Source organism: Elgaria multicarinata, chromosome 3, assembly GCF_023053635.1.
Source record: "Elgaria multicarinata webbii isolate HBS135686 ecotype San Diego chromosome 3, rElgMul1.1.pri, whole genome shotgun sequence".
Lineage (NCBI taxonomy): Eukaryota > Metazoa > Chordata > Lepidosauria > Squamata > Anguidae > Elgaria > Elgaria multicarinata.
The window spans coordinates 80943144-80955195 of NC_086173.1; the positions used below are offsets into that span (position 1 = coordinate 80943144).

The 12052-nt window shown below is 42.2% G+C and overlaps 1 protein-coding gene across 4 annotated transcripts in view; it reads left to right on the forward strand.

The window, feature by feature from the left end:
* The window catches only part of FNIP1 (folliculin interacting protein 1), a 103593-nt gene that overhangs the window by 35129 nt on the left and 56412 nt on the right, over positions 1-12052 (forward strand). For 2 of the 4 annotated variants that reach the window (XM_063120726.1, XM_063120728.1), the window contains exon 1: positions 90-281. The exons of 1 other annotated variant lie outside the window; for it this stretch is intronic. In XM_063120726.1, the coding sequence (XP_062976796.1) occupies positions 181-281 (101 nt within the window). In that variant the 5' untranslated portion in view covers positions 90-180. Of the gene's footprint in view, positions 1-89; positions 282-671; positions 918-12052 lie in introns of those variants that run through there. One more of the 4 variants, XM_063120729.1, reaches the window with a different exon arrangement.

Genomic DNA, 12052 nt, shown 5'->3' on the forward strand with positions numbered 1-12052 from the left:
GCATGCATGTCTGCAAGGCGGAGCTGGGATTGGCTGGCAAGCTCATTGCTGATCCAGGTGGCATATACTGACAGCTCTGGGTCACATGATGGCTATTAGGGCTTGCTTTTCCACTCATCTGGCTGAGCTTGTCAGCAAGGGTTGAACAGAGGCATCCCGCAGCTTCCAAGAATGTAGAAAATGAGAGGAGGGGAAGGAGGGAGGTCGCCGGGAGAGGAGGCTGCATTGTTGTCGTTCTCCCTTGGATCTGTCTGGATTTCTGGCAAACATGGACCATGGAGGTGCGGGCTTGTGGCCGGGCGACCCTGGTCATAAGGCTCAGCCCAGATCGGCTTTGCTAAAGGAGGAGGATAGATGAAACTGGCATGTTCAGACTACAGTGGCTGCCAAGGGGGCACTTAGCTCGCTGATGAATTAGATTGATCTTCTGTCCTCTGCAGTAACCCACTCGAGAAGACAAAGGAACTGGGGGAAACAGACAATGTTTGCTGTAGTAAAAATTCTGGACCGAACAGCAGCGTGGAAAGGCAGGCTCCCTGTTATGAAACTATAGGGCAGCATCTATGCACAGATCCTGGTCTGGAAGCTCGGATTCTGCTTCAGGGATCTGCTTCTTTTCTTTAAGGGATCCCCCCCCGCCTTTTCTTTTTGAGGGTGGGGGGCTGGAGTAATCCTGCCTCTGAGATTAAGCTTCCCTTCTCCTCCTTGTTTCCCACCCCCTTTTTGTGCTACAGCATGGAACGTCTTTTGTTTCAGTTAAATTCAGACCTCTCGATCTGTCACCTGACAGTCTTGTGGTTCTGGATGAATGTGGTTCATTTCTATTATTAACCTGGGTTGGCAGCTGGTTTTCCTAACGGGAGTTTGTAGAGATTCTGAAAAGTGGAGCTCGCTTAAGGGACAAAAATGCTTCCCAGGTATGACGAAATACTAAGATCTGGGCATTCTTTTCAGTGGCACACTTGGTTAAAAAATATATGCATGTTTGAAGTTATCCGGCTTTATTTTGTAGAAATAATGAAGGTGCTTTTTTTTTTTGTTTCTAAAGAAAAATAGCGTTGTAGTATGTCTCTATGTTTTGAACAAATAATATACAGTGCAATTCAGTGCATGTCTACTAAGAAGTAAGCCCTACTGAGTTCAATGGCCTTACACCTGGATAAGTAGGTATAGGATTGCAGATATGACCTCCTACAGTTTTTGCTAAGAGATTTGCTGCTGTAGTGAAAGATTTTGAAAGGGTGCCTGAAATGCTACTGATTAATCCATCAGGGCTGCAATCTTGTTTAGGTGGGACTGCCTGCATAATAAGGATTATTTCCTAAAATAATCAACTGGTGAAAGTTTCTGAGTATAATAAAGCTTCTCGAAATTGAACAAGCACTTGGGTTGGGTTCATGGCGTACTTTAAAAGTACCCATACCTCATCATTGAATATGTAGGGCATGTTCTACTCAAATATAAGCATTTTTAAATCCCATGAATTTGCTACTGATATTAATGTGACTTAAAAAGTGCTTAACTTTGGCTGCATTATGCCCCCCCCCAAGTGCTTTCATTCAATATTATAGGAGTTAAATGGTGAAATCATCAGCATATGAATTTAATCTGTCCTACCCTGTCTGATTTAGTTGCTTTTAAAAAATATGGGCGTGGATGAGGAAAATGTGTGGCAGTAGTGATGAGGGGATGACTTGAGTAGGTCTCTTTATAGATACTAAAGCATATTAATAATCCTGAATACGGATCTGTCTTCAAGACAAATGGAGAAAAAGAGATTATAATCTAACAGGTGGGGGATAAAAGTGAAACTAATTCCAGTTAGTTGCATTTGGTCAGTCTACGTTGGCCATGCTGTCTGGTGATGATGGAGATTCTAGTCCAACACATTTGGAGGGCCGCAGATTGGTCTAGAGAAGAGCCAGGAGTGATGGCAGGTGGGAGCCCAGAGGCAGCATAAAACCTGGGTTTTATTGCTCTCCTTATTGCAGAATGTATTTTATTTATTTCCATGTGACAGTTGAATAGTGCAGGGTATGGTGTCTGTGTGCTATAAAACAATTCAAGATTGTTTGACAAAAATATGTGCAGCTACTTTCGCAAATCATTACTAAACTGCTACTGTGGGTGAACAGATCAGATTCCATCTTTGCACCTGAAGAAACTGGTTGCTACCCAATGCTGGCTCCAGGTTTTTGGGCAAGCCACCCTCAGTGGGGCCCCTTTCTCAATGACCCTGTTCAGATGACACGCTAAGCCACGGTGGTTTTGCATTTTGAGCTAAACCTTATGGCTTAGCGTGTCATGTGAGCCATGACTTAGCTTGTCATGTGAACCATTCCTAACCGTGGTTTCTATATAACCATGGTTTAAACATATCTACCAACCATTTTCTGCAGAAGAGTTAGCAACCTAACCATGGATTAGGTTGTCATATGAACAGGCCCGGTGAGTCTAACTTCTCACCACCATTGTCACCAGCTGGCATTAATTCTCATCCTTACTACCACTTGCTTGCTTGACAGGCAGAAAGCTGGTGAGCAAAAAAGCAGTGGCTCCTCCTCCTCCTTCTGATCACCAATGTTGCCTGGGTCAGAAAGAAAGCCAGCTGAACCACCAGATTGCTATAATGAAGTGGAGAAGCAAATCCATGGGGCTCTTTTCAGTGGGCTCCTGCTGAGGTTTGGGCCCTCGGCAGATGTCCAGCTATGCCTACGCTTGATCCTGACCCTATTGCTGGCTATACGAATTGCTACCTACAGAAGCTTGTGTGATGTTAAACATTAGTCTGAAAAGGTGCCACTGGATTTAGACTTTAGTCTATAGATGTGGCCCGCACAAAGTATGCTGTTCCTCACCATCACCTCTGCCCTACATAAAATAACTAAGCACTTTACAGGCCAGTTTGAACTTCTGGAATAAGACAGATTTATTTCTAGCCTTTAGAAATACTTTTAAGAAGTGTGGAAGAATCTCTACCAGTCAGGAATCGTAAGTCTCTCACTGCTTCTTCTCTCCTACCCCAGTATCATGACCTGTACACAGTTAACCAGGCCTTCCTATGGACTGTAAACATTGAAGTGGCTTCACTGGCTTCATAACTTTGATCCAGGCCCACTTCAATGTCAGAGTCATAAGGAAGGAGAGAGACCCCACCCTGCCTTGCTTCTGCTGGGGTGGGGAATGATTGTGAGGCTGGAGGCAGGTGGCACAGTCCATCAGCCTTCCCCCAGAGGTGCACGTGGATGGCCCAAAAAGGCAGTGAGGTCTTGCGATGTCTTGGAGGCTGTCCCTCCCTTGCATTTCTATAGTGGCATTTTTTGAAGTCCCTTTAGATCAGAATTTAGTTTTGTGTGTTGAACTTTAGAAGTCCAATGACTGAAAACCCTGGCTTTGACTTACTCTGTGTCTTTGTTTTGTGCAAGCAAAGTGAGGCATAATTTTGGAATATTTTGCAGTTTATTACAGGAAAGACAAGATGACTTTAGGAGCTGGTGCTTATAAACATCAGTTTCTAAACTTCAATTAAATTTCAGTTTCAGCCAGGTAAAGGAGGGTTATGGAACCTCAAGCCCAGAGGCTAAATCCAGCCCTCTAGGATTCCCCAGAAGACCATGCCCCTTGGCCCCACCCACTTTCCCAGAACAATCATTGGGTGGGTTCCTGGCAATGGTGTCATTCTCCCCCTCCCCCAATTATAAAAGGTTGAAATGCTGTTCAGTTACCAGCAGTAAGAGCTTTAAGCTAAAACAGGCTGGTCATTTTGGTATTTGGGGTATTTTGGCTCCACCCCATTTGCCTTTGGGCATACCCACCACTGGAACATGGCTCCTGAGAGTTTTTCTGAAATGGAATACATCCCTCAGGCTGAAAGAGGTTCTGCTATGTAACAGAATAGGACCGAAGTGCTGTGCCCTCACTTCTCATTCTTATTTATAAAAAAGAAGGGGTGGAGAAGAAGATCCTCATTTCAGATCACACATGATTCTTTCTCAGGAGCACTTATATTTCTGGATATTCTTTTGCTGTTTAAATGTTTTATTGTTTCAAAAACAATATTCTAAGATATGAAATAACCACAACAAATGGACTTGAATTATATGGGATGTGTATGTGTTTTTCATTTTGCTATTGAAGCATATAAGAGTAACCATTTGAAAATTTCCTCCCCTGAATGCCTCCCCTGTTACTCTCTAGCTCTGATTCTGCCTGTGTTTGACTTCTCCTTGCTGCTAGTATTTGGGGGTTCCCTCCAAATGCAGTCCTCCTTTCCCAAGTCTGTGAAAATTTTCTTTAATACCTCATCACCTTCATGAATATTGTATTGTGAGAATTGTATACAGACTTCCTGTCATCCATTTGTCTGTCTGTCCGTCTAGCTAGCTAGCTATCCATCCGTCTTCTGTCTATCTATCACCTGTCTAATTTCCCTCTCTCTTTCCCTCTGGTGATTTGAAAGCAGATTTTAGCATTACCCATGAAGTAGTTCAAGCTGAGAACGTATTTGGCCCCAGGCCACCTGCCAGGCTTCCCAGCTGTGTGATGATTTGAAAATATGGTTTCCCACATAGGGGAAGCCCAACACTGTCTATCAGGTTGCGTCACACTGGACCCAGTAGAGACGATGTGCTAGACGTAGCCTAGAAGTAGATTCAAGTAGAATTAAGATTCAAGTAGATTCAAGCGATACCCACTTACCTGGGAGCAAGCCAGTAGGTGTGCATAGGGTGCTGTCAGAGTTGGTTTTGAAGGGTTTATGGATTGCCCTGATGCCTGTTTATATGCCCAGTGCTTCTATAAAATACTTGTCCTCTATAAAATACTTTATTAAGGCATGTTATTGTGGGTGGACCTGAGAAGTAAAACCAGGTATAAGCTAACTGGTTGACAAATCTCCCTGTGTGAAAGAGGCAGAAACTTAAATTGACCAGTCATTAGGTGATAGTTATAGAGGAATGATTATGATGTGGGCGGGGGTCTTATCAGTAGGCACTGGGACTTTAAGATTTCGAGATGAGGATAAAATGTCATCGAGTGAGTCATAATAGAAACTGTTCCAAGTTAACACTGTAGTATGGAGGAAAGCAGTGGTGAGAACGCCATGTTACCTTGGCAAATGGGGGCACACAAAACCACATTTGATGAGGTAACAAGGACACAGAAGTAGGGTGATTCTTGCAGGGCAGTATCAGTGGATGGAAGGGGCAGGCACTTAGTCCTTACTTTGCTCTATGATTCTCCCCTGCAAGTCTTCCCCCAGGCTGTTTTTCCCTCAGGAGGGCTTTTTCGTCCTTCTGGGAGGAGGGAGGATTAATTAAAAGGAGGGGGATGGTGGGAATTTGCAGGGAAGGCTTGCCATGTGGGCAAAGTGTTACGCACTCCCTTTCTGCCACCAGTTCTCTCCCGCAAGTGCCCACTACCCCTCACATCAGTGTTATGAGGGAAACAAGCAGTTGGGAATGGCCAGGGTAAGACCTGCAAGCCTTAAGAACATAAGAGGAGCCATGCTGGATCAGACCAAGGGTCTATCTAGTCCAGCACTCTGTTCACACAGTGGCCAACCATCTGTCGGTCAGGGACCAACAAAGCAGGACATGGTGCAGCAGCACCCTCCCACCCATGTTTCCCACACTGGAGGCATTCAAGAGGCAGCTGGACAAGCATCTGTCAGAGATGCTTTAGGGTGGATTCCTGCACTGAGTGGGGGGTTGGACTCGATGGCCTTATAGGCCCCTTCCAACTCTACTATTCTATGATTCTATGATGCACACAGGCTTACTGCCTCGGATACTGGCGATAGCACACAGCCATCAGGGCTAGTAGCCATTGATAGCCTTTTCTTCCAGGAGGGCCACTTTAGAAGGGCCACTTCCAGCCTTTTAAGTGGCCCTCCTAAAGAAAGGCTTTATTTGCTTTCTGACCTGAAATGACGGGCCCATGGGCAAGTTGGCACATGGTGGCAATGCATACCTGGGGTGAAACGTAGCACATTGCGGCCTGCAGGCCCTTATTCTCCCCACCTTAGCTTATTTTTATTTTTTTAAATCAGTGCATATATTTTAAGCCATGCATTATCCATGCTGGGAGTGTTGAATTCATTACTAACACCAAAATGCTGAACACAGTGAGGCAATTTAAATCCCATTGAATAAATTCCTCATCTTTCCTCAGTCTCTGTCATGGATTCCCATCCCCTCCGGCATTCACACGTGCTGGCAAACTGACATGGGACACCCAATCAGTGAGACTTCTTTTATTCAGGGAAATTTCATGGTGAAAAGCTTAATGGTTTCATACTGCAAAAATACTTAAAGCTGATATACGGCCAAAAATTTTTAGGTTTCAAGGTAACGTGCAGTCAAAATGCTACTCACTACAATAACAACCTGGTTTCCCAATTGCCATCTCAGTGGTTCCAAACCTGACCAAGGGAGGGGAAAGATTCCTGATAATCACTTGCTTTTTTATGATGTATTATTGATGGTGAGTTTCTCTTTGCATTCATTTGTTAGATTTAAGACCACTGCCACTATTGGTCCTGTCTCCTCCTTTGTGGGGGATAAATCCTCCACACATTAGTCTGTCACCATCCACAGGCGGGTTCCAACTGACTATTTAGCAATCACTCAGCTCTTCCAGGTGCTATGGCATCTGTCTAATTGAGTCATTACTTTCATTTTGCACATTCCTCCTGTTACAAACCTTGCATGTAACATCACATCAGTAAGTGTATCGTAACACTCCCCCATGCACACCCATACGAGCAAGCGTGCTATATAGCTCCTTTAAAAATCTACAGTACTCCTAATTATTACCCCCAGACTGACCCTGATGTTAATCTAACCGTGCCCTGCGTGGTGTAAATCATTGCACGTACATCAGAATAACCCACATAATAAATGCTACAAACTGAAGTGTAAGTTGATCACTAGCTATTAGCAAGAGGATTTGATGTTTCCCTTTTTATACGTCACTATGTAGTTAGATGTGACTGAGTACTTCTATTTTTCACTGAGGTATTCAGCATTGGTCACTTTTGGAAGCAGTGAGAGAGGCAAGGGTACCAGATGAAATGGACCAGGAACCTATTTCAGGGCGTTTGTTCCTATCAATGTTCTAAAAAGGTGCTAACATGAAAGGCATGCAGAACAGATAAGCTGGCATACACTATAAATATCATTTGCGTAGATGTCCTTAAAAATAGTTTAAAGTGATTCATCGCCCAGCAGTTTTCATAACTTTAGTTAATATGATGTCGGAAATAAAATGTCTGGTAGCTGTAATGTTCTAGAGAATCAGCCTTCATTGTTGTGATGTTAGGACAATTATGGTTTTATCTGGTCTGTATTTCTTCTTAAACAATAACATCTCGTGACATTGAGAGTTTACATTTCATATAAATCATCATGTTCTTAAAAGTATTTGTATTGTGGGAAACCTTCAACAACTGTTCATTTTAGCTGCTTTGTAGTTGGGAAACCTGGTTGGATTGAATGGTTTGATGAAGTAATACATGTTTGTCCCGTTTCCCATCTGTAGAATGGGAACAGTAAGTCAAGAGTATGTATGGAGATATTCTGAGCAATGATCATAAAGTAGTACTTTGGTGTTACAAATGGAAAATAAGAGTATTGTGCCCTTTGTAAACAAATATAAATTTTGTTTACTCTGTAAATAAAAATAAACTTTGATGCTACAAATAGAAAACAGAATGGATTTATATTTTCCTCAAATTATGGTGAGAAACAACAGAGTTTTCCTAAGTGGGAATTTGTGTTTTGTTGTTATAAGTGAAAATGATAACGTAACAGGAAACATTGTTGGGCTTCTTTGCAGATGAAAACTTCTGGCGGTGTTAATACTTTGTATTTAGGATATGAAGGAGTGAATGTTTTCAGAGAGAACTCAAAATGCTGGAATGTAGCTTGTGTGATCTGGATACGTTGGAGCAAAGAGGCTTGAATGGGCCAGCAGACCATATAAAGTGTGGAACATCCATTATAGCGTCTTCCAAATTTAGAATTTCAGTTAATATTTACCCCTAACAAGCTGGATCTAATACAATGGATTCACCCATAAAGTATGTTGCAGTTTCAAAAACTTTTAACATGTCCAATTCTTACAATTTGTCATTTTCTCTGTTTTGCTATCTTCTGCCCCTCCTCCCCAATATGAAATGCTTAATGATTTTGATTTGACTTGGACATCCAAGATACCATACATGGTGGAGCGCTGAAGATCAGTGATCCACTCGGTCCCATTTATCATTTCTAATGATGGTCAGAATTAGATGCTTCAGGGTATTTTCAAGCAGGATGCCTTTGTAGGACTCCGTGAACTTTAGAAAGTGAAAAGAGTGGAAGAAAAGGTTTTAGTTGCTTAACAAATAGCTAGAGGTATTGGCTTCCCTGTCCCAACGCCCTGCTGTTGCCTATAGGCTGGGACCATAACAGCAATTAGGATGTACAATGTACAGAGGAGGGGCTGAGCAACAGAAGTTGGTCAAGTGCATGTAGTTGGTTGAAATGCAATAACTTGAAAAAGATATATATAAAATAAATCTGAAACGATGAATAAAATGCAGAATAACTGAGTGTGCTTCAATCTTTGTTCTGTCTTGGTGGCAGGCTGGCACACATTTTACAATGAGTTGTGTCCAGCTCATTATGCCCCGTGGACTTAAAAAGCTTGCAAGTACACAACCTGTTTATGCCTAAAACATCTTTCATATTCAGCTCGGGACCAGATGTGACCTTGATCTTTGACTGTTCAGTGCTCCAAATGATATACCAGTTTGTCCACAGACTGTAACACAGGCATGAGGAACCTCTTTCAGCCCGAGGGCCAAATTCAATTTCAGAGAAGCTCCTGGAGGCTGCATTCCATTGGTGGGTGGGTCCAAAGGCAAAAGGTGTTGGGACCAAACCACCACCACCAATTAGCTTAAAGCTTTTACTGCCAACTAAGCCTTAGGAGAGGCGTTCCAACCTTTCAGAATGCAAAAAAGCCAGGGAACCATCAAATGATTGATGGTTGGGGAAAATGGGGTGGAGCTAGAGGAAAGGTGTGGGGCCATATAGGGAACCCTTGAAGGCCGCATTGGGATCCCAGGAGGGCTGGATTTGGCTGTAACACCGCCCTCCAGAAAGAAATCAAATGTTTGCAGTCTGTACAGGTTTAATGTGTGCCCCTTTGGGGATAGTATAGTGATATGTCCTTTCTGTATTCTTCTACAACACTGGTTATATAGATTGTCATGCACTAAAGCATCTTTGTAATAAGAAGATAGGATGCATATAAGTAAATATAGGGGCTTTTAGGGTTGCAAACATTTTGACCTCATAATAACAAACCTTAGCAAGTTTTCCCCAATATTCCAAGGTGCCTAATATTCAGCTGCATCTGAAAAACCATCTTTGCTAGTTTCCTATATGAATGATGGGCAATTTCCTCATCCTGCCTCCATCATGTCCCCTCCCCCTCAAACATTTTGGCATCCTAGTGAGAAATGAGAAGATGCTGCAGTGGCCACTGTAACAATGCATCTGCTCTTTCCAACTTGGGAAGGAGAGAAGGAGCTGGTTAGAGTGTCAGACTTGAGTGCTTCGCCATGTAACTCCCTGGGTGACTTTTGGCCAATCACTAACTCTCACCCAAACCTACCTCACAGGATATTGCGAGGATAAAATGAGGGAGGATCTCGTATGCCACCTTGAGCTCTTTGGAAGAAACTTGGGATATAAATATTTTTTTCTTTTTAAAAATCTCTCTCCTGTATAATTACATTTGTTTACAGTCATAGACCTAGACTGAACACTTGGCAAAGACACGTTCCCCCACCCTCCGCCAAACGGGGGACTCATACTGTGAATGACACAAGGGAAAATAAGGGAAATTCTGGAATATGTCATGCTTCACATCTACCTCGTGGCTCGTTGGATTTGTTTATTGCTTTCCAAAATCCAGTTCCTTGCTGTGAACAAGTGTGTTTATTTTAAACTGTGAAATAGGAGGGGGGACGGACTTAAACCCATGACAATTTGATTAAATATTCAGCATGAATGGTGAATCAGTTTTCAGCAGTCTTGTGTACAGATAAAGTATGTAAACATACCCAGGACATACCTGAGTGTTACATAGTGATTTTACCTATCATATCACATACATATTTCCCAATTTTTTAAAAAAGGTGTAGATAGAAATAATTGCCTCTGAACCTTTATAACAAAATACCACTCATTTTGAGTTCTTTTTATTTGCTGTTGAGTTTTCAGGCAAACCAAGAGCATATCGTTAAGAAAGAGGAAAGCTTTTAAAGCAGGGGTGGGTGATTTGTGGCCTTGAAATGTTTTGGTCTACAGCTCCAATCCTTCACTGTTGGCTAGGATGGGCTAGGGCCTAGAAACTGAATACTTGGAGGGCCATAAGTTGCTTAGCCCTGATTAAAGGGAAGCTCACGATTAAAAGTAAGCTTTTAAAGGAAAGTCCATGGTTCTCACAAAGTTAGGATTTAGAATACAAACCACAACTTCAGTGCAACATGAACATTTGGGGTGATACTAATCTCTTGATCATCTCTTCACAAATGCCCGATTTGCTGAGAAACACTGCTTGCACCTGATGCAAATTTCACGTGAAGAATTTATTTTTCACACATCTCATGTTGCTGGATGGATTTGTGTGGGAATCCAGCTTGCCAGTGTCTTACGAATTGTGTTACTGGGACTCCTTCCCTGCGTTTGTCCTCTTCAGTTTCTGAGGACGTTTTGGTGCTGCCAAAGAATGTTTTTAGAGGCCATGTTATGTAACACTGATAACAGTTATCTGGGTCAGTTGTAAAATGTAATTTATAGCACCCGGATCCTTTCAAAGGTAGTTAAAATAACATGTGTGCAAGCAGAGGAGTAAGCAGGTTCATTTTACCTTGATTAAACAGGTTGTTGAATTCAGCAGGTGTTTTTTTAAAAAAGTATATTTAGCACACTCCTCTTTGCAGGTAATCTCTTCATGGATCTTTTTATAAGCGGACTTTCCTTAATGATCGGGAACACTTTCCTCTCTTCATTGCCAGCCACAGGTGTCAGAGGCAAATGTCAAAGTGCAAGGAAATGGAAGTCATGCTTTCATACAGAGCTGTGGATGGGGGTCACTGCAAGGAATTATTATATGAAAGGATTTGGGGTGTGTGTGTTTGGTGAACAGTTGTTGAATTACTAAAATTATGGGGGGACCCATTGGTTTAACAGAGTACAGTAAACCCACATTTATATGAGTGGCCTGAGCAATGCATAAAGATAAAATATTAATATACTTCAAATAAGGATCTAAACATATAATTTCCCTAAATATCTTAGCATTGCATTCTCTTGGTTCTCTGTAGCAATTTCAGCATTTGGCTATTACATTTCTTCCAAGCAAAGTGTCACTCTCTCTCCTCACAGAATGTGCCGCTATCACATGTGTCTGTCCACAGGTGCTCTTTAACCACGATTCAGGTTTTGCATTAGTGTGTTACACTTTGTAAGAGGCAATGAAGCAAGTCATAAAGCAGAGAGTATGGTATACGCCAGTGTTTTGCAATGAGCATCCTCGGTGGCCAGCCAAGAAAGGCCAGGAGAATTCATGGTATGCAGACTGCAAACTAAAGCCAGACTTGTACCCCTGCCTGTAAAATTTCCTTTTTGTAGGAATGATGATTTGAGCTACAGGAGTGAATGTTGGTGTTTCTTTTTTATTATATTCATTTTATGAATATATATTTATTTCTCTATTTTTATACAGGCTCAACATTGTATGTGTGTGCGTATGTATAATATTTCAGAATCCAAAATTTTCATTTTTTCCATTTTTTTGGTTGGGAATGAAAAAGGTCTTTGGAAAAAAGCATTTAAAAATAAATCCTCTCCCCTCCTCCCTGCCCGGGCCTTAACATCTCTAGATTTGCATGACTGAATACTCTTTCGCACAATACTTTTTTCCTCTTCCTTCCCTTCTTTGGGTACATCTTGATGAGGGGTTTGCCTCGAGGTAGATTCAGAGTGGTGATGGTGGC